Source organism: Battus philenor, unplaced genomic scaffold, assembly GCF_028537555.1.
Source record: "Battus philenor isolate CCGP_79_NKW_IND1 unplaced genomic scaffold, ilBatPhil1.0.hap1 SCAF_17, whole genome shotgun sequence".
NCBI classification, from domain to species: domain Eukaryota; kingdom Metazoa; phylum Arthropoda; class Insecta; order Lepidoptera; family Papilionidae; genus Battus; species Battus philenor.
In genome coordinates, this window is record NW_027181679.1 from 1,408,860 (window position 1) to 1,432,351 (window position 23,492).

Sequence of the window (23,492 nt, forward strand, 5' to 3'; positions counted from 1 at the left end):
TCTAAAAAAAAACATATTTCCGTAATATTTATAGGTAATATGTGTGTGTGCAGTATGATTATGTGGGATGCATTTAACAACTTCCCAATTTTATATATTTACTAGCTGATCCCGCAAACGTTGTTTTGCAAAAAAAATAAAGTTTTTAATTAACAAATAAAAAATAAGGGTTTGTTCGTAGAGAGGTGAAAATTTAGGGTTGTATGTATTTTGGTATGCTGTATCATAATAAAATAAAAACCAAAAAATTTGTTTAAAAAAAAATTAGGGGTGGACCACCCTTATGACTTAGGAGTATGGAAAATAGATAGTAGCCGATTCTCATACCTACTGAATACGCATATAAAATTTGGTAAAAATCGGTCGAGCCGTTTCAGAGGAGTTCAAGTTCGAACACCGTGACACGAGAATTTTATTTATTAGATTTAAACACTTCTGTATGTATAACGGCGAAGTTAATGCCGAAAGTACGTTTCAACCTGTTAACAAGTTAATATCATAAAAGAATGATCAAAATGACTGACTACTAACTATAATGGTACTTATATACGTGTGTGTGTGCGTGTGCGTCTGCGTGTGTGTGTGTGCATAACCCGAACTTTCGCTTTAAATGCGCAACGATTGCTAATCATCCTAATATCGAGGGGGAGCACGTTCCAGAAAAGAATAAATTTGAATTATTTCCCTCCAGTTCCATACTTTTAGGTTATAAATAAATATATCGTAACGAAGGGAAATAGATAATATAAATTTAATTAATTAACACAGATTATAACTGGCATAGCTATATTATTTAATATATTACAAATATTGCAATATGTAATAATATATGTTCGTCTATATGAAACGAAAGTTGTATTATATCTAGTTTACCAATATCTAAGACAAAAAAATTATATGAGAATATTTTTCTGAAAAATAATTATTTTAATAAGCGAATTTCAGCAATATAGCACAGAACTGCTATTAGCTATATAACGGTATATAGCTATGCTAAATGCTAAATAATACCGCTCTTGCGAAGGTCACCTCGAGAACAGGTTAGAGCTAACAACCAAAGCCAAGAGGAGAATACCTCAAACGTTTTAACCTAAAAAATATACAATGGGATGTTTAAAACAATATTTATACACGGTCGAAATTTTTGATAACAGAGAGTGTCTGTTGAGGATTAATGATAACGTTATATGCCGATAGTATATGCGATATTGATAAAAGAATTTTAATGATAATAAAAGGAAAATATTGTTTTTCTCATTTCAATTTCATTGCGATTAAAAAAGTACATTGGCTTGCATAGTAACACAGTTTAATCTTAACACTCCATCATCACAGTGGTGATTTCACGATTATTTTTATTGAAAGTGTGCGATTCGCGCATAAAATACCATGTACCTTCTTCTGAGCAAAACTTGGAAGTTGTCACTACACCGCGTGCGGGTGAAAAGTCATGTGATCCAAATTAAGCGCCAAGCGAATAAAGTTTTACGAATCGTGCTGACGGCAAAGTGTCATAGGTGTACATATAGAATTTGTAATAACAGTTATTCGACAGTTTCATCAGTAGAAAGATGATGAGTGACGGCCCTAGCCCAGGAGCTGAGGAGCAGGGGGGCCTTGAGCCGCCTAGTCATTCCGTGGATCGTTCGCCGAAACGATCTAAGACAGAGGATGTCTGAGGATGGGTGAAAAAGCCGTGGAGGGGTGAAACACGTGTTGAGTGAATTAACGGTGGTAGTTGTGTTTCGCATTTATCAGCGGGCTGGCGGGCGGTGCACTTTATTGCACGACTGCTGCTGCATAGCGGAAGTAGCTATATATTAATCCCTTACTTAGTTAGGATGGACTTCCGCGAGGTAACGCCTGAATCTATTAGACGATCAACGGCCTCTCATTACGTTGAAATTGTATGTCGAGGCTTCACAGGAAGTCCTCAAGCATCGATATCTAAAAAGAGGATTGGATTAGGTTAAATGCTCTTTTCGTTTTACCCCCTCCAACCGTGAAATCTGCAGATACCACTTGGGCAATAGTGCAAGCCAGGAAAAATTCTATTAAATGCGAAATAAATAATTTTTTTCTTTGATAATTACTGACATACTGTCAATTGTAGTCTGTAGCGTGAGCCCTGAGTCCGATGAAGCTGTAAAAGCCAAAACGGCTAACAGCGCGCATCAACATTCGAATATAGCCAGTCTGTAGAATATCGATAAACTGGCAACTTTTGGCTGAAACTCCAGCCTCTTTGACTCCTCCTTATGTGGAGTTCAAAGCTGGTACTTTGTTGGTTTGAGCATATACGAAAACCTGATAATAGACCAATAAAAATCTATCAAAAATATATATTGCGTTTATTAGTTTGAGCGTCGTTTAAAATGATCTAGGAATAATTATGCCCATGAATGTCTTAAAAACGCGATTGTTGAAAGATAGGAAGTGAAACCGCGGCACAGCGCTAGTGTTAATTATCGCGTGGCATCCCACGATGGAAAATCAAGATAGTTGTCACATTGTCTCTTCATTTACATTATTTAAAAATAAACTTTATACATGTGTTACTAAAGTCGTTATTGCAATAACATCGTGAATGCTTATTGAAATTTTACTCACCATTGGTTGATTTATATAAACATTGTATCTTCTGTAGGTGTGTTACACCGTTTTTTTTTAATGGCCCACGCTATTGAGAGCTTCTCGTAACCCCTACCTAGTTTGGGACAGGGACTTAATTTACACATCATTTTTTCAGAGTTTTATCTTAATTTGACACTTTCATACTTCTCAATTCTTTTATTCTTTACTTTTATCCTTCGCAATATCTTGCAATTTTTGTTCTTTCATTCCTTCTTGCTTTCATCGCCTTCCTTTTCTCATCTTTTTACTCTTAGGTGGCTAGGTACATTTTTATTTTCCAATCTTTATCTTTATTTTTTGATATCACAGAATTGTTTGGATTTGAACTTTTTAATACATTGCTAGACTTGTCTTATATTCTATTATTATTTGATAAGTTCGTTTACATTTATATTTATTTCATTTTTGGTTTTTAGGTTAGATTAGGTTTGGTTTTAGGTGTTACACCGTTTCTGTCTGTTAATACAAGAGCGGTGTGAATGGTCGTAGATTTTTATTCGGGAGGGAGAGGTTATGTTTCCTACCCTCTTGGTTAATGAGGAACGTAACTTCGATACTCGCCTCAATATGTCTATTTGAAGCTTGGTCTATGTGTATGGCCTGTCACCTAATTTCGCATTGACCTTGATTTATGGGACAATTTGTATATTTGCGAACTTTGGTTTTCTATATGGTTTTGGAAATTACTTAAGACTAGCTGAGCTCTGGACTTCGTCGGCGTGAAATTTAAGTAAAGATTTACTTAGTTTAAATAAACTTTTTTTTTCGGACCAAACAAACTAACAGACAAAACATTTAGTTTTGCTATACGTGCCGTATGTGTATTCATATCCATGTTGTTAAAAGCAGTTATTATAATATTACAAACGTACACTCTTTTTTATTTGTATACATGTCGCATACATACTTACCAGAAAAATTTGATATAAGTTACTGGAATAATAAATAATGAGATCCTTAGACGAAAGATAGTAACGCATATGGCCCAGGATTGTCAGGTTGTAAGTAACGGTGAACAGGTCACACATCGCGCGGGACATATGATCGCTGGAGCCTTTATATCCTGGTGTGGAGACAAAGTACTGGCAAGCGTGGATATCTCTTCTCTTGAGTATTTATGAAGGTCAATTTAAATCGTCCTTGCCAGACTGAACTTACCCAGAGATGCTGAGACCCTGATCAATTGAACATCTTCTAATTCTCGTGTCACGGTCTTCGAACTTGAACTCCTCCGAAACGGCTTGACCGATTTTTACCAAATTTTATATGCGTATTCAGTAGGTCTGAGAATCGGCTACTATCTATTTTTCATACCCCTAAGTGATAAGGGTGGTCCACTCCTAAATTTTTTATCCTATTTTTTATACAAAATTTTTTGTTATTTTTTTACGATACAGCATACAAACATACATACCACCCTAAATTTTCACCCCTCTACGATCAAACCCTTATTTTTTATTTGTTAATTAAAAACTTTATTTTTTTTGCAAAACAACGTTTGCGGGATCAGCTAGTTTTTTTTTTATAATTACAAAGTAGAGACAGATGATTTTGTTAAGAACTAGGAAGACTATATCTAGGGGGGGAGACCCATGTCCTGCAGTAGACCTCTGTGTTGTCAGTGTTTAACCCTTAACTTGCAGATTTTTTGTTTTAATATTACATTAATATTAATACCACTTGACTTTTAAGACCCAAGGATGCCAACAGAAAAAACTGAACAAGTGTTCGAAAATTAAGAAATTACCTAAACATTTACATACAAATGACTTTGCGTTCAAAATTGATGCCACTATTTTTTTTATTATTCTGATGTATCTCTACAGATACATTATCAAGAAAAGGGTTAAAATTAAAAGCCTATGTTCTTGGTTCTTAACCCTTTCGTTACTAGCGCCGGAATTAGCCGACGTCCACTGCATGACCCGTGTGTAGCCTTGTTAGACGGCATCCACCTTGTAATGTGGGCTTATGTGTTGAATTAATATAACTTCTATTTTTAATTAATATATTAGTAAAATCTTTAAATACGTAACACATATGAGAAAATTCGAACATCAGCCTACTGCCACACAATGTGCGCACTTCGCTGCCCACATGCCCGGTTCAGTAGCGTCAATTCGACGGAACGGACTGCCGTAAGGAAAGGGTTAAGAGAACAACAAACTAAATTCTACGAAGCTGTTATATGAAATACATTTATATACAGTCAGATGCTTCCTTTGCCCTCTGTCATTAAAAAAAAAATTAACAAAAAGTCACGTTTTGCACAAACAACTCGCTGGTTACGAAGCTCTTAGTGCCTCGCACTGTCGACCTGAGGTCGGCGCCGCGTGACGTCAGCGCGCTTGAACTTTCAAGACCTTGCAACCACACTCGTCAACCCTGTACACACACACACACACACGTGTGTTATTGATGTAACGTATTTAAATTAAAAGTACATACGCCATATATAAATGCAGTTAAATCAATGTGTCCTTACATGACTCACACGCTCCACAGGGAGACAAATCGTAAGTGAACTTGACACGAGTTTAACCCTTTCGCTTTAAAATAAATAACACATGTAAATGTTACATGGGGTATGTAAGAATTTTAGAAAGGCTAAGTTAGACATGGGTAAAAGGTTTTAAAATACTGGATTTAATAAAGGCATTTGAAATCACAAACAAATGCATAATATGTTCACAAACTTAGTGTTAAAATCTATTGACCTGTTTCATTAGAAAAAGGAAAACCTGTTCATTCCATGGTGATCGTTTTATTTGTTGATCAAAACCGTCATTATCGTTACAACAGGACGTCTTTTGTTCTGAAACTGAGGAATGAATGATATTGAATGAAAGAGAAAGACAGAAGATATGTGGAAAGAAAGATAGGGTACGAAAGATTATAAGAATGCGAGAAGAGTGTGCAAATAAAAGTACAGTGACAAAATTATTAAATTAAATAAAACGACCCTGTCCTTCTCAAATATATGGGTACAAGAGGTCCCTAATAGCGGGGGGCAAAAAAAAAAAACAAAAAACCATAGGACGTCCACGGGTCACGTGCGTACCCCAGTGATATCCAAAATGATCAATCAAAAGCGACCTGCATCATGGCTGCTAGTAATCGACTCTAAAATCAAAGTCAAATGTATTTTTTATTTTCTCCGTAATTTTCTATATTAAACTTACATCGTATTCTTCTGCAAACTTCTATAAGAATAATTATAACAGAAGACGAAAGAAATCGATAAAGTCATTCTCTAGTTATAGAGTGACAAAGGTAAATAGGGAATATACTACCAAATTGTAAACGGTCATTGACCCGAACGCCCACTGCGATTACCTTTTACATTAAAATGCATATCTGTCTGTTAATATATACGAGATGAATGTATATTTTCGTTTACATATATGGAAGTTGACGCGTGGAAATTATAATTTTTTAAGAAAGATAGTCTTGAAAATATATATAACAGGTGGCGCAAAAGTAATGTCATAATGTGATTGACAACTGATTCTTTATATATCCACATTGTTTATGTCAAAACACTGAAATTTGGCAGCATTTGCAAAAATTAATGCACGTTCACGTTATGACATCACTTTTGCACATGTTATTTGTTCGATAGCTGATCAGTGTTATTCATTGGTTTATATATATATATCTTATTATATATATATATATATATATATAATAAGAAATCTAAAAGTGCCTATATATGAATGTAAAACGTGGACACATAGCGCGACGTCCAATTGAGATGGCAATAAAAGCATAATGTTTGTGGCACGAGTCTTCAAACAATTTAAATCGAATTATTCAATTCAGAATAATAGCATCGGGTCTGTGTTCTAGTATTTTTACGTTACGTTACGTTTGGACCAACACAACAGAGAAATTGCGATCGGAGGTTTCGGGTTTGATTCCAGGCGTAGTCTTATATATTATTCACACTTTGCATTAATTTTATAAGATTTTCACTCCTGACAAACATTACCAGAGGATCGGCGATCGCCAACCGGCATTCCTAACAAGGCGATTATAGTATATCCTCCATAAATATCCTTGAAGTATATGTGTCGCAGTGGGCATTATACAATTGTAACTGATTATAATTTCAACGACGATACACAATAGGAACGTCACTTTCCTCGTGACTTTAAAAGAAGAGATGAAAACTAATTTGGGGGGAAATATTGGAGTTATCAAACGCCTTAGCTATAAGCTATATGAGTACAGTTTTGTGATACGTTATGGTTTTTTTTTATCGCCCTCGCTATTGAGGACCTCTCCTTTCACCCTCTATATAATTTTGAACAGGGTTTTGTATTTCTTAATAATTTTTATTTTCCTTCATGTCTTCCATAGTACATAATATCTTTTTTACTCCTATCATTCTACAATTCCATCTTCCTTTCTCAATCATTCCATTCTTTTCGTACATTCTCAAGCACTTCAGTTATCCATTTCTATTAGGGTATCACAGTTTTAATTGGTTTAATTATTTTCTCGTGTACATCAATTTTATCACGGATTTATTTTACATTTTTTTAATATCAATTAATCAATTTTAACTTTACAATGTTTTATCCACCTATGTTTTGTTCCTGTCTATTGCGTATTGTGCAACAAGAATTTGAGGTCACAGTCTCTTTCATCCTTTTCCATTATAATGGAGGCAAGTGTTGCCTCCTCTATCTTTTTGTGTAGCCGGCATTCGGTCTCATATCGGAGCCCTACAAATGCGGGACATTCTGCTTCCAGGTGGATCGCGGTCTGGTCCACGGCCGGTTCACTGAAGCACGAGGGGTCGTCCTTGAGCTTAAACTTAGATACGTTATGGTTACAAGACCAATAATCAATTTGATTTATAAAAGCACTTATGTGTCAGCAATGTCATCAACATTCATCGTATGGTGGTCCTGCTTTGCGCCTGCCAGTCCGTGGTCACCATTCCAGGACATTAAGGGCCAGCGGCCATTTGTTCTGTAGTACTATGTGATCTGCTCACTGCTAATTCAACTTGGCTGGCGAATTGCCATTCTATGTCGGTTTCTTTCGTTACTTTGGTCAACAATGTAAAAATAACTTGAAAAGAAAACATTCTTTATTGACATGTTAAGTATATGTTTTTATTGTTCCACACTGCTGTCCAATATCAATACCACCTTTGAAAGTTGATTATTTCCTTCTAAAAGTCAACTAAGTAAGAAAAGGACCAATATTTAGCCACTTCCGCACATGCAGTGGTAGTCGTGCAACAAAGTGCACCGCGCGTCAGCTCGCTGATAAATGCGTATGCAGCAAACAATGCGAATCACACAACCGTCACCGCCAAATTACTCACACAGAGAAACAAAACTCTGTGTTTGGCACTAATCGGTGTAACATAACTCCTGAAGATGCCCCGTGGAGGGGTGAAACACGTGTTGAGTGATTATATATAAAAGTCTGAACATTCGAAGGACGTGGATACCCACCACTTAATAACTCCCACGTAAATCTTAAAGCACGCACCAGTATCTATGGTAGGAACATACTCTAATTGTTTTAATATGTCGCTACTGTACAATAAATAGTGGCAGATTATAAGCATTGTCTTTTCAAAGTATGGACCTTGAAAGGACGTGAAAACCTATCATCATTATGACAGCCGATATATCTCATCTATATCATCAGTCTACCTAGCAAGGGTATCTATCTACGCCGCGTCTACCTGCTAAGACTTATATGAATCCACTGCTCGTTACCATCCGAGTAAAACCTCCAAATGGGAGCACGTACATGGCGTGTATTTCTGTTTCTCCATCAAGCTGTTACTGATACAGGTAGTGAGGTATTGTTTGTCGCGTTCGCAGTGAGCGAGAAGGCGTCGCCAGCGCCGAGGCCGGGCCCGCACGGCGTGCAGGTGGTGGACACGGGGCCCAACCACACGTTCGTGCTGAACGAGGATGCGCTCAACGCGCTGCTGCTCCAGGACGACGTACGAGACCGCTCCGTCGTGGTGCTGTCCGTCGCCGGCGCCTTCCGAAAGGGCAAATCCTTCATTCTCAACTGCTTCCTGCGCTATATGTATCACAAGGTTGGTACTGCCCTCTGTCGTCACATAACCTATCATATATAATGTACTGGTAAGTGCTAATGCTATGTAACGTTTGGGGTATAAAGGTTCTCTTATGGCGAATACAAGCCAATATAGATGCGGCGGTCTTTGGGGGAGATTCGACCTTGCAGTATACCGGCTAGTTTTTTTCCAAAAAAATCGCACTGGCAACAACAATTTATATAACGCAACATCACTTTAGATGTTCAATAATCAACCTGAGTTATATGAGTGGCCACGATGGAGAACGTAATTAAATGTCATCATATCTGTTCTTAAATATATCGTGTGCGTCTTGTCAAAAGCGGAAAAGGGTCTCGTCTCACCGCTCACATACTAGCGATGAATAGTCTGCGTGCGTTGCATTGATGATGGCAGTTTGTATTTAGAACTGCGGAACAACAATTCTAATCACTTAGCTACGAAATACGCTAGGGAATTATTTAATGTTTGTCTCTGTAAACTCAATGCTTGGTAGTTTGCAGAACATCGACGGTTTCCTGTAATCTATTTGGGGCAACCACGTCGCAAATACTTCAGAGATTAGAAAATTATATGTAAAAATTTAACTGTCCGGAATTCATTTTATAATACGATAGGATTACTCAAAAAAACACTCTTAAAAGCGTATGTTGTGTAGCTATTTAAATATTTATAAAGATCTTGGTCATAAGTTGTCTATGGTATCACCATATTCAACTGAAGTAATATATTTCTTGCTTCACTGTCAAGATCGCTGGTAGTCGTTGGATTTGGCTAGACCATCATCAAGGCTATTTTTGGAGAGGCCTATGTCTTGCAGGAAGCGTTCTTCGGTTTACATGATGATACATTGTTGTACATCATATACCTTTTAAGATTTTACTCTAAATTTATATAATTGTATGTGATCTTGGCAGTATGGCCCGGGAAGCGGCGGCGACTGGCTGGGTGCGGACGACGAGCCGCTGCAGGGCTTCAGCTGGCGCGGCGGCTCCGAGCGGGACACCACCGGCATCCTCATGTGGTCGGAGGTCTTCAAGACCACGCTGCCCGACGGCGAAAAGGTGAACTGTCCAACTTTTATTATAAACCATGGTATTAATGACCTCGAAGTTTGTCACCAATGATTTCAGGTCATTAGCTTTGTTATGATTACATTAGACGCAAATCGCAAATTATTCAAATACTACACACGCAAATACTATACACTTAAATTATCAATAATTTTAAATACTATGTAAGAAAAGGACCAATATTTAGCCACTTCCTCACATGCAGTAGTAGTCGTGCAACAAAGTGCACCGCCCGCCAGCCCGCTGATAAATGCGTATGCGGCAAACAATGCGAATCACACAACTGCTACCGCCAAATCACTCAACACGTGTTTCACCCCTCCGCGGGACATCCTCAGGAGTTATGCTACACCGATTAGTGCCAAACACACAGTCAAAATGACTCTTTGTTTGGCACTGGCGGGCGGTGCACTTTGTTGCACGACTACCACTGTATGTGCGGAAGTGGCTATATATTGGTCCTTTTCTTACTTAGGATGGACTTCCGCAAGGTAACGCCTGATTACATTAAATATTTTTATACTATAAAAAGGTCAGTCTAATCAGTCTGTTATCAATCTACAACTGTTCAGGAATGCTAATTAATATGAATGCTGAGAAGAACCGGCTAGAAAAACCCAACAGCTGCTTCTCATTAATAATTGAACAATGATTTACGTATACATTATAATAATAATAGATAATAAAAAAGTAAAAGCAATAAGACTGCCTGTAGTAATATATGAATTGTTTCTTTTTTATTAAAAGCGTTAATAAATAATGAATAAATAACAACAATGCAAATAAGTCAACTAACCGAGCCTATCCATAGCTGCTACTTGTAGAGAAAATCTTAAATAGTTACCACTATTTAAGATTTTATTATGGTATTGAATTGACATCAAACAATGCTAAATATTAAAACAGCAACGTTTTAACTTTGTGACCAGCTCTTAGGAGATCAGGATTCTGAGCGGATAGTAGCATACTACATGTAATGTTAAAATAATTATCGAAAAGTGTATGTAATGAAGAAGTAGTTGAACGAATCGTAATTTTAATAACAAGAAAAACTTACAGGACACCAATGATTTAAAAAAAGATAGTTAAATTAAGTTGGGAAATAGTTTAAGAAACTTAAACTCTAATTATTATTATAAGTAAGTAATTGTCATAAGTAATTGTAAAAACAAAGGCACAGATGTTAATGTCTGTGGAATAAGGATCCTAATAAAAAAATAGTCAACGGACACCCTGAGGCTGTATAACAGTGTCATCATGTGGTAGCAGTATCACATCACACGAACTCGTGCGTGTATTGCACGGACGAGACTCAAGACGCGATCGCAAGGTTCATCGATGTGAATACGACAACCGCCGTACAGACTCCATGCCAATATGGAGTAGGAATAACTGAACACCAGATCCCGCTCGGAGACGACGCCGACGTGCCTCGCGACGGCCCTCCGATGAATGGTGCTCCCCTACCATAAACGGGGCCTTCGGAGTCGCGGGAGTTTTGGGTGGGGGCCCTAAACTCCCACTAGCTTCGGCGACTCTGAGGCGGACGATGGTTCGACGTGGTCTCGAACCATCGTGATAGTACCACGAGGGTTTCGGGGGTAGCGTATCCAGGCAGGGCATCTTGAATACCAGAAGATTTCCCCCAACGAAAAAAAAAGGAATAACTGAACATTGTTAGGGCGTTGTTAAAATAGATCAAGAGACTTAGCTTACACTATAACATGCAAAAGTGTTAGCAAAAAAAAATGGGAAATATTAAACGTAAATATGAAAACTAAGGTTATAGAACGCTAATTTTTGTAGAATAAATATACCAATAAAAATGTATATGTAAATGTCTACTTTTATAAAGATATTTTAATTGAATTTAAACAATTGTGTTCCAGGTGGCGGTGATCTTGTTGGACACGCAAGGTGCGTTCGACAGCGAGTCCACGGTGCGAGACTGCGCCACTGTGTTCGCCCTCTCCACCATGCTCTCCTCCGTGCAGATCTACAACCTGTCCCAGAACATACAGGAAGACGACCTGCAGCATTTACAGGTTAGCCCATATTGATGACATTGATTAGTTTTAACTGGCGAATCAATATACAGGATGATTTTTATAATTATATTAGCTGATCCCGCAAACGTTGTTTTGCAAAAAAAAGTTTTTAATTAACAAATGTAAGATAAGGGTTGATCGTAGAGGGGTGAAAATTTAGGTTTGTATGTATTTTTGTATGCTGTATCATAATAAAATAAAAACCAAAAAAATTGTCTAAAAAATTAAAAATAAAATTTAGGGGTGGACCACCTTATCACTTAGGGGTATGGAAAATAGATAGTAGCCGATTCTCAGACATACTGAATACGCATGTAAAATTTGGTAAAATTCGGTCAAGCCGTTTCGGAGGAGTTCAAGTTCGAACACCGTGACACGAGAATTTTATATATTAGATGCTTTAAAATAGTGTTTCCCAACCTTTTTTCTTACATGCTCTACCATAATCTTGTAAAGATCTCATGCCCTCCTATGTAACATACATAATTTTTGTACTAAAGCAAAAAGGTTGAACACTTAAATCCACATTGATTTGCTTGTCCCTCTTAATAATCAAAATGGGCCCAACGTTGGGCACACTTTGTAAAAATCACTCTTGAATATGTTACATTAATTTATTTTTTCTACTGTAATGCTAAAGGCAACTTGGCAGTACAAAGCTAACATAGTAAATAATAATTAATTTTAATATGTTGTAATCTTAATTTTTAAAATGCCTTTATTTACTTTACTCTCAATATATTATTATTACTAAAACTACTGACTTTAGGATAGGCTGTACCATATATGGACAGCAAATATCCAAATATTCACCTCTTAAAAGCCTTAACATTTTTGAAATCGTTGCTTGGTCGTCATTATATAAGGTTTTTAATGTTAATATTATAAAAAAATACAGATGGTGTATTTTTTTGCATGTCTAGACATTGTCTGGACCCAAAGTCTTTTGACCGATAGATATTTGGCAGGCACATCTCACCAAAGTGACACTTTGGAAGAACAATTAGTAAAATGTTTATATAAAAAAACATTGGAAAAACTGTGTTGAACCGTTCATATGTGTGAACCATACAATGCAAAGGCCATATTCTGATAAATAAAGAGAAAAATATATTTTAAATAATCATTTTTAAAGAAGTTTAAGAGAAATTAAAAAGATTTTTAATAAATGTGACCAAACACCTTAGCGAAACCCTGAAGAACAAACTTAAAAATCACTTTCTATGTACAAAATATTGCAATGAGATAATTTCAAATATATTAATAAAAAGTCTCATTTATAATGTTTTTGTATGTAATAAGGCGGTAGCTATTTTGTAAATTATATATGTGAAATATAAATGTTTGTAATATGTTATATATAAAGTATTGTTGGTGTTAGCTTTTCACAGAGTACGGCCGGCTGGCGCTGGAGGACAGTGGGCGAACGCCGTTCCAGAGGCTACAGTTCCTCGTGCGGGACTGGAGCTTCCCGTACGAGGCACCCTATGGAGCCGAGGGCGGGCAGACCATCCTGCAGCGAAGGCTCAGGGTAATATACAAGCGCATAGTAGACTTTGCAACATAGGACAATCCACACACAAAGTGAACAATTTTTTTAAGGACTTAGAGAGTGGGGGGGAGTCTAGGACATATCTCCGCAAAATTGCGTCCCTGCGTTGGACTTTCAGTTTGCTAAATAGATAAAAGTCCCACGGAAACTAATCAGATAAATACGATGGTTGTGGAACGATATGTGTCGAGTTTTTGGTAAAAAAATCCCAAAGAACCAATTTAGTATGACATGGTGCAATATCTTGATACAAAACATACTTCAAAATGGTTTGAGCTGTGCCCAATAATATTTCAACTTTTGACAAACAGACGCTTGGAAAATGTTACAGACAGTCCTACGAACCTAGGAAATAAAAATACCTACCATAATGCCCGGGAGTTTTAAATAACTATTTCACCTTACTCTTTGATCACAGTAGTATATTTTAAAAAAATTTTTGAACCTAAGGTAGATGTAGTATATACCATCTAATTTGAATAAAAACTTGACCATTACAAAAGAGTATTTTGCTCTTATCTCCAGGTATCAGACAAGCAGCACCCTGAGCTGCAATCACTGCGGAAGCACATCACTTCCTGCTTCTCGGAGATCGCCTGCTTCCTGATGCCGCACCCCGGCCTCAAGGTCGCCACCGACCCCAACTTCAATGGCAGACTCTCAGGTAATTATATCACCTCATTTACACTTGAATTAATTATCAGATAAAATTAAAATTTTCATTTTATATTGAAAATCAAATCTTAGACATCCATGTATTTATGTTCTAGATATCGAAAGTGAGTTCAAGCGCGCCCTACAGCAGCTGGTGCCGATGCTACTGGCGCCCGATAACCTGGTACCGAAGCTGATCAACGGGCAGCGCGTGAAGGCCAAGGACCTTCCCCAGTACTTCCGTTCCTACATGAACATATACAAGGGCAATGAGTTGCCTGAACCCAAGAGCATGCTCGTGGTACGTACACCAGAATCTATTAAGATGATCATCGTCATTTCAGCTGTAGGATATCCACTGCTGGGCATAGGCTTCCTCCATAAACTATATCCAGTAGCATGGGTTGATAGCAACCAGCATCCTCTATACTAACCACTTGTATATGTCATAAGAAAGCTATGAAAAGAACAGCTAATATATTTATATCAAGCATCCCTATGATAGTACTCTTCAACTTATATCTACATGGTTAAGAAGTTTCCAAATGCTGCCACATTTTAGAAGTGACCACAATAAAGTTAAGGTTTTTTTTTGTGATCAAGTGATATTTCCATTTTTTTTAATTTTATTTAATAATCAGAGACACTGGAGGTTATTGTAAAACCATACGTAACTGTCTTCTTTATTCTTAAACAAATTAATCTAGTAAATCTTGCAAATCATCTATCGATTTCTTTTTCAATGTTTTTAATTTATAAATAATACTGTATAAATCTATTGCATAGTAAATTATTTATTTTTTTACAGGCGACAGCGGAAGCAAACAATCTAACAGCTGTTGCCGAAGCGAAGGAAGTGTACACAACTTTAATGGAAGAGGTATGTGGTGGGGCAAAACCCTACCTGCAGACGCAACTGCTCGAAGCGGAGCACGGGCGCGTGCGGGATAAGGCCTTACACGCATTCCATTCGAAGCGCAAGATGGGAGGTGATGAGTTCAGCCAGTCGTACTGCGAACAGCTGGTACAGGTGAGTAGACCCCACCCTAAAAAAATATAGAAATTAATCTTCACTGGCCATTCTTGTGATATATGCTATAAACATTTTTTATGGCCCTTGATTTAGGGGACCATTTGTTCTCCTATCATTTTTTTGGACAAAAATTGATTTCACTAACTTTTTCAGTGTAGTTTTATTTATTTTTCTTCTTTGTCCGTCACAATATCTGGCATTCTATCTGCTTTCTTCACATTTTCTTTCATTCTTATTGCTTTTATTCAAATACAATCTACATCGCCTTCCATCCGTCGACTCATTTTTTTACGATATGAATTTTTTCTATACATTTTACTTTATATACCATACATTTTCTTTTACAATTTTTCTTTAAAAACATTTACTTATTTACAGTTCTAATTTTTGAATTTATACACAATTATTTTTATTACTTTTGTATATTGCGAGAACCGCACGATCCAAATTGAGAGGCCTCCACCCCCTAAATCGTGAACAACGTGGGCAATCTGAGAGAGGATTCGGATCCTCCCTCGAATTGCTGAGTGATCCACGTTGCCATCCTAAACCAATCAACACTACACACTTCTACACGGTCTCTGTGGTCTTCACTCCAGAACCATAGTGGCTATCCAATCTGTGCGCTGTATGGCCTGTATATTGCTACCTAAATTACTCCCATGTACTAAGTTTTTCAAATGAAGCCCAGGAATATATTCCTATGTCTGTAAAGTATGTGATATGTGTAAAAAATTGTGACTTTGACCAAGTCTGACTTTACAATTCTAAGCATTTTTGCGGTCTGATGACGAGTGTGGTGGTAGGATAACTATTTACAAGGGGTGGCCAGCAAGAATACGTATGTAAAATTTGGTAAAAATCGGTCAAGCCGTTTCAGAGGAGTTCAAGTTCGAACACCGTGACACGAGAATTTTATATGTTAGATTACAAGTGAAGGTTTTTTTTATTGAATATCTGTAATTTTTTGAAAATTTATATTTTTATAAACAGGACTTGGAGGAGCATTTCCAACAGTTCAAGGCGCACAACGAGAGCAAGAATATCTTCAAGGCCGCGCGCACGCCGTCAGTGTTCTTCGCGACCGCCATGTTCTTCTACGTGCTGAGCGGGATCTTCGGCCTCGTGGGCATCTACGCCTTCGCCAACCTCTGCAACCTGGCCATGGGCGTCGCGCTGCTCACGCTCGTTATGTGGGCGTATATTAGGTAAGACAGATTTAAAAACTACTTACTGTATATATTAACTTGGTTAAACATTAACAGAGGTACTGTTAAATTCTTTCTGTGTTAACTAGAAGATATACCAATAAAAATAATAAAGTTAAAACTATACATTGATTGTTTAACGTCACTATGAATAATCCTTAGTGGACAGTAATATAAATAAATAAAAAAATATATTAATAAACTAAGGTATAGTAGGTCATTTTGATTTTACACGTCGAAATCAGCGCGAGACATTAGCCGAGTCTACGTAAAGCGTTGTCTTTGTCTTTCGCAATTCAAACAATTCCAATAATCTATGTCTTTAGTTTGACTTTTTCACCCGATGTGCCAAAACAAATTCAGGGTACCATATATTTGTCTATGAACACTTTCTACGATATTATTATTGCATAAGTGTAAACCATTATTATTATTATGATATGGAGATGTGGTGTTATCATTGACTATATATTTCGAATCCTCAAATTCTTTGGACATATCACCTGTAGTTGTACTACAGGTGATATGTCCAAAGAATTAATAATTACACAAAATAATAATTACACTCAATGCAATGTTTAGTGGTGCAAGACAAAGAGGAAGGCAAGTGATCCCGTGAATTCTCTCCAACAATATAGAGAGACATTGAAACTGTTATCAAAAATTCAGTAATTCAATTCTCTCAGTCCACCAAAATCTGAGCTTCATGTGAAGGGCAGGGGGGGCACCTCACCCAAGTGTGGCATGATCATCCCTAATAAGAGTGCCCGGATGAGAATAATAAACCATTATTACCATAGACATAATGATAAGACCACTAGGTGTTAAGAAAACGGATCCTAAAAATATTATTTGTATTCCAGGTACAGCGGAGAGATGCGGGAGTTTGGTGTCACTATAGACGAGACGGCAAACTGGCTTTGGGAAAATGTATGTACTGCTGGATTATTTATTAGATAATTGCAAAAAATATTTGTGTTGAACCAAATAGATAAATGCTTGAAAAAACAATTTAAGTTCTCATAATGTAAAAAAATGTGAGAAGAATTGTGTACATAAAATATCTAAATTTGAGTCACTGCAAATTTTAAATATTGGGTTAGCTAAAATTTAAAGTTAGTGTACCAACATTGGAAATGGTGTTGAGAGGTTCCCAGTCTTTTATTCTCATACACCACTTTTAAAATTTAGCTGGTTCCAGTGGACCCAGTGTAGCTATATTTGTGTGTGTGTATATATATATATACTTATATATATATATATATATATATAAATATATATTTATATATATATATATATATATATATAATATTTGCATTGCATTTGCTATATAGCATCATATTTCCATAACTCGTCAAAAATGATAATTTCAGAATTAAGTATGGAGGTTTGCATTATTTGTTTGTGCTATGACTGGAAATAAAAAAAAAATTTCAATCAATTTTTCATTGGGAATGTTTACATGTATTTGGAATATAATTTTTACAAAAAAAATATGATTTTTACAAGTAACATTTGCTGACTTTAGGGTTAAGAAACCCTATACTTGTATCTGTCTACATTGAAAAGCAGAGTCAGATCAGTTCAAGTTCTTCACTGTCTAAAGGAGATAAGTTTTCTTGGACCTTCACTTTCTTATTGTGAATCCCCGTTTTCTTGACATGCCAAAATCCCAGTCAAGTTTTCTCTGGACCACAGCGGTCCACTATGGATACTATTATATTAGATTGTATAGTGTATCAAATATGATTTAAATACAATTTGAGTATATATATTACAGTTAATGAAGCCAGCATACCAGACCTGCCTAGAGAAGGGCATGGAGCACGCGGCGGCGGCTGCTGCAGAGCGCACGCTGGGCCCGCCCACGCCCAGCGTCAACGGCAAGCACAAGCACTTGTGATGCCCGCAGCCGGCCGCGCTGCTGCCCTGGGCCTTCGCGCGCCGCCTGTGCCTGGCCAACGCACCCGGCGCCTCACCCCTGTAGCGGCTACTACCGGCCCGACCCCAGCACGCGAGAGATGCGCCCGCGACGATACTGACACCCTCAATGTCACCAAGACTAAATTTAGACGATATGACGATAGAGAGCCGAGGACTTGGTCGTACCACTTACCAAACCTGTTGAGTGTACCAGTTCATAACAGATATTAAAAGTATAAAAGAGCGATCACCACACATTATTCACATACATGTGAGCCTTGTGGTCATAGGATGTTTATCTCCTGTACTTCAGCATAAAGCCATTTAAATAAATTTTAATAAAAAAGAAGTGTAAAATTGCAAATATGAAGTACTAGTAATTGGTGGAGTAATACCTCGCAGTGGTAAACACTTGAAACTGCAATGAAATTGTGTCCCGAGTTCTCAGTCACCGCCTAAATATGGAAACTTGTGATGACTTGAAGTACAAATTAAATGCCTTCTGATTGCCTCATCGGATATTTCGATAATACAATAGAAGTCTCCGTGAGTGATTGTAATGCAATGCTCTCTTACATCGTACCACAAATTTTCATATCATACACAAACATTTATGGAGCTTATATGAAATATAAATTCCGTGTTATAAAACAGTGCAAATCTATAGTGGGTGAACATGTGTGCAAGTGTTCTGGATTGCCTTTAAATATGTTGTAGCTTAATGAAACTTGTAATAAAGTAACGGACAGTAAGTTGAATCTAGTTAATAACAGAGTAACTATATTTTAGACTAATTGTTTTGTTTAAAAATTTCTATGGTATCAGTCTAACATCGGTGGGGGAATATGTTCATAGTTGGAAATGTACAGAGCTGCAGACGGATTGTTTTTAATTGTTACATATATTGTATTGTTCAATTAATCTGACATGACCTGTTTGCACTATTAAATGTTTCATATGAATTGTTACACTTAAAAATATAAACAAGTAAAAAGCAATAGGTGTTTCGAGATAAACCTTTGCTATTAAATGGTTACTTAGAGATGGAATAATGAAGGATTTAAATTTATAATTTTTATTAAAATAAGCTTGCTCAATCAAGGAATATTTAATTATGTGCATGTATTAAATTTTGCAGTATAGTGCCACCCGTTTGTCTTGGGCTGTATTAGATTAATGGGACAATAGATACAGATAAAATTCATATTAGGGTAGATTGTAAATTGTAAATGTTTAATTATAAATAACCTAAATCATGTCGAGACGAATCTTCGTGATCACTTTTTTTTTAAATATTTTAGGCTGTTGCACAAATGAAATGTTTTATCCGTAGTGTTTTCCCGTAAAATAAAACTTACTAGTTTGAATCAGATCACTTGTTGAGTTGCACATTTATTAGTATGTACTTAAACCAGCATGAATACTCTGAAATTATCCTGTTAGAGAGATATCCATTGTACATAAATATTTTTCTAATACCAAATATTATTCGAAACTTTTCTAATGTAGAAATTTTTTAATAAATGTGCCAATTTGTTTGTATTGATTGCGAGGTGAAAGTTAAATGTTTTTTCTATTACTCGGATGTCATAATGGGGAAGAAATTATTTGTTGTCATTTTCATAGTTTATCCCATCCTTTATTTTTATTTCGAAACTTACACAGCACTCGGCCTGCTTTTTTTTTAAATGTTGCCAGTTAAGAACTGTAAATAAAATTAATTTTCATTACAAGTGACGATGCTTTAAGACGTCACCGTCTAGGACTGAACCAGGGCTTCAAAGTAGCTGTAGATAAATTATAAGGCAGTGTTATAACTTGATAATGTTTTTAAGATTATGACAACATTTCGATACTTGGAATCGGAGAAGTTGAATTGTTATAATTTGCTTTGTTGTAGCACATTGTACATGAATCATGTAGCAATATGCTTAAAGTGGTGAAAGGACCAAGAACATATTTTCAGTTTATGCAGTTATTTTGTAACAAACTGGTCGGTGTTGGTGCATGTCGCATTTTATATAAAATATTGCTATAATTCTGGCATTTGTTAATATGTAATATATGCAAAACGAGTTAAACAAGATATTACTAATGCCTGCTATTCCTCACACAAGAATTATAATTACGAAAATAGTAGTCTAAACCAATAATGGGTCTGTAAATAAAAATTATTCCTTTAAAGCATGAAAATACTCATAGACAAAGATGTTAAAATTGTCTATAGCATTGTTAATTTCTTTTTGTTTTAGCAAGGAATGAAAAATGGCTTTTAAAGATTCTAACTATATTTGATTGATCAACAATAATTTTATTGTGATTGCAACATTCATCTGTCATTGGTTGTAATGAAAATGTCAAATTATTTTTATTTACATTATCTGTGTGTAACTTTTGTTTCGATGCCTCTGAAATAGTTTTGTTGTTTTCTCTTGTTGTTGTTTATAACTGTCACAATAAATAATGGTTGTGTCACATTTTCTTTTTGGTATTTTAACTGTGAATAGTTTTTAAACGAGTAACACCAAATAATGTATGAAATCATGGCAATAATATGTTTATCGTTTCCATTGAACACAAATCTTTTATGAACTTTATAAATAATAAATTGTATAATACTTAGTAAAAAATTACAAATTACGACTGTTTTTATTTTGCTATAACTATGGTACACTCTATTCTAAAATTTAACCCCAAAAATGAAACAATCACGAAATCTCGTTTATTGGAATATAGATATAAAAACAATATTTAAAATTGGAATTCTTCACAATTTTTCAATCTTAAAATTTTATGTATAAAATTGCATATTTATAAGCTTACACTATTCAGTAAATTCAAAATATTGTTACATTTTTCTAGATTTTTTTATTCCTATTCTTGTTATTTTTCACGGAGTCACAGAGTATACTTTTTTATAGTTGACAGCAGCCGAATAATTTTGGCGCCATTTTACTCAAATATTTTTTTTCGCTACCTGTTAATATCTTTTTAGGCTTATAATATTTGTGGATTCGTTTAAATATGTTTTATTATGTAGAAAAGTCGAGCGAATCGATTAAATAAATTAAGTTTACTGAAAAGATTTTCGTTAAAAAGATTCTACTATATGTGATAAACAACAACTCTCTTTGTTAAAACTATAAACCGTATAATTATTTTGTTATTAGAGAGACGTTTTAAATAGAATATCCTTTATCGGTAGACTATAATCTGTTAAAATTTCTTTGTTCCACCAATTTACACAATTCTTTCGGTAAAAACCAATTTCGAGAACCATTTTCTAATTTGTTTGAAAAAAATATATTTAACCTTTTATTAACTTTCTTTTTATTCGAAAATTCACTATTAAGACCAATTGAATTAAAGATAAAGTAAAATATAGGCAATATCTTCGTATTATTGAAAAATAAATCTGCTCTGAATTAATTTAGTATTAATATCTACGGCGTTATGTTCCTGCATCATTTCTTTTAGTGCCATATATAATCCTGTGCTTTCTCAGTCGTAATGCGTAAATTTAATGCATAAATAAAACGTTCTTTTGTAAATAATGTTAAAAAAATCATGAGATTTTCAAAAATCTTAATATATTGTAGAGAAATTTATCTTTTTATTTACAAAGTTACAAGCAATGTCTGTGTTCTTTGTTATTCATTAATTTTTTTTGCCCGTGATGACAATAATTTTAGTATTCTATCAACTAATTGAGTAATGGCACTGATTTTGAGCGCTGAATGCATAGAATTTAAAAGTTTCTCTGCACTTTAAGCGTTCAAGTCCCGTACAGAAAATGACGCCGCCATATTGTTAAGCGTATTCAAAATGGCGCCGACAAATCGCGGGCGTTGTTCAATGCCTCATTTGTAGATTGGTTTTGGTTTAGTTGTTAATTAATTGATTAAAATGTAATATATATTAAAATTCTTAATTTTATTCTTCGTTATTTCATTTTACGTATTAATAACCGATGGATAGAGATGTCAATCATATATACATATCTAATATATAAAATTCTCGTGTCACGGTGTTCGAACTTGAACTCCTCCGAAACGGCTTGACCGATTTTTACCAAATTTTACATGCGTATTCAGTATGTCTGAGAATCGGCTACTATCTATTTTCCATACCCCTAAGTGATAAGGGTGGTCCACCCCTAAATTTTATTTTTAATTTTTTAGACAATTTTTTTGGTTTTTATTTTATTATGATACAGCATACAAAAATACATACAAACCTAAATTTTCACCCCTCTACGATCAACCCTTATATTACATTTGTTAATTAAAAACTTTAATTTTTTTTTGCAAAACAACGTTTGCGGGATCAGCTAGTTGTATTATATATTTCAACTTTAAGTAATAACTTTTGAATTTAGGTCCCTAGATATAAATACAGCGCAAGTGTCAAGGTTACTAAATTATTAGAATAATAAAAAACTACAGTTTACAAACGCTAATAAGGTTTGCAGGGTTTTATATTTCGAAAATCCGGTCTAATAAGAACTTTGTTATGCAAAACAAACACGTAAAAACTTTCGTAATGTATAATCAACAACAATTTACACAATGTACATATTTTTTAAAGCGTTGCAAAAAGAACAAAGAATGAAGTAAATGTTTAAACACAAACTTTTCGCATTTCCTTGAAGAGCCCGTAATATTGTTGCTATGGTGTATTCTCTCGCTAAATTATTTTGCGCGCATAGAGAAAGATGAAGAAAAGAAATGGAAGATGCGACACAATAGTGAAGTATATTTATTAGCAACATTTATATAGATGCGTTGCTGGAGTTTCTTTCGCCTCTTCTAAGTTTTCAATTCACATGCACAGATGGCGTACAGTACCCGGTGATAAATATTGCAAATAGACATTTAGAAAGAGATACTCGGCTAACAAAATGTCACATGGGTAGTGTGGGACAGAGATAGTGCTCTACGCAGTCGAAATTACCCGATTATCTCTTTCCGAAGGTCGATTTGCAATATCTATCGCCGGGTACTGTAACAAGGTTGGCAACAAAATTTCGAGAATCCAAATTCAGAATATCTTTATTCCAGTAGGCTACCACTGCCTCGGAATACTGATTTGCTGAACAGATATTTAACAATATTTGATTGTTTACATTGTTATATCAACTACTTAAAGGCGTAAACAAATTAAATTTGACACATTTCGATTACCCAAAAAAAAAATTGTTTGCTACAATAATATTTATTTAATAATATGATTCAGTTGATTTTGGATTGGCAATAAGAAACGACTAAACCCAGGTTTGGTCCATTCAT

General features: G+C 35.5%; 1 protein-coding gene across 2 annotated transcripts in view; it reads left to right on the forward strand.

The window, feature by feature from the left end:
* atl (atlastin GTPase) overlaps positions 1-18,521 on the forward strand; it is a 45,748-nt gene extending 27,227 nt beyond the window's left edge. For both annotated transcript variants that reach the window (XM_068763346.1, XM_068763347.1), the window contains 10 exons: positions 8,487-8,710; positions 9,631-9,777; positions 11,676-11,831; positions 13,216-13,365; positions 13,912-14,050; positions 14,157-14,341; positions 14,849-15,070; positions 16,067-16,281; positions 17,145-17,211; positions 18,062-18,521. In XM_068763346.1, the coding sequence (XP_068619447.1) occupies positions 8,487-8,710; positions 9,631-9,777; positions 11,676-11,831; positions 13,216-13,365; positions 13,912-14,050; positions 14,157-14,341; positions 14,849-15,070; positions 16,067-16,281; positions 17,145-17,211; positions 18,062-18,184 (1,628 nt within the window). In that variant the 3' untranslated portion in view covers positions 18,185-18,521. The remainder of the gene's footprint in view (positions 1-8,486; positions 8,711-9,630; positions 9,778-11,675; positions 11,832-13,215; positions 13,366-13,911; positions 14,051-14,156; positions 14,342-14,848; positions 15,071-16,066; positions 16,282-17,144; positions 17,212-18,061) is intronic.
* The last annotated feature ends 4,971 nt before the right edge of the window (positions 18,522-23,492 follow it).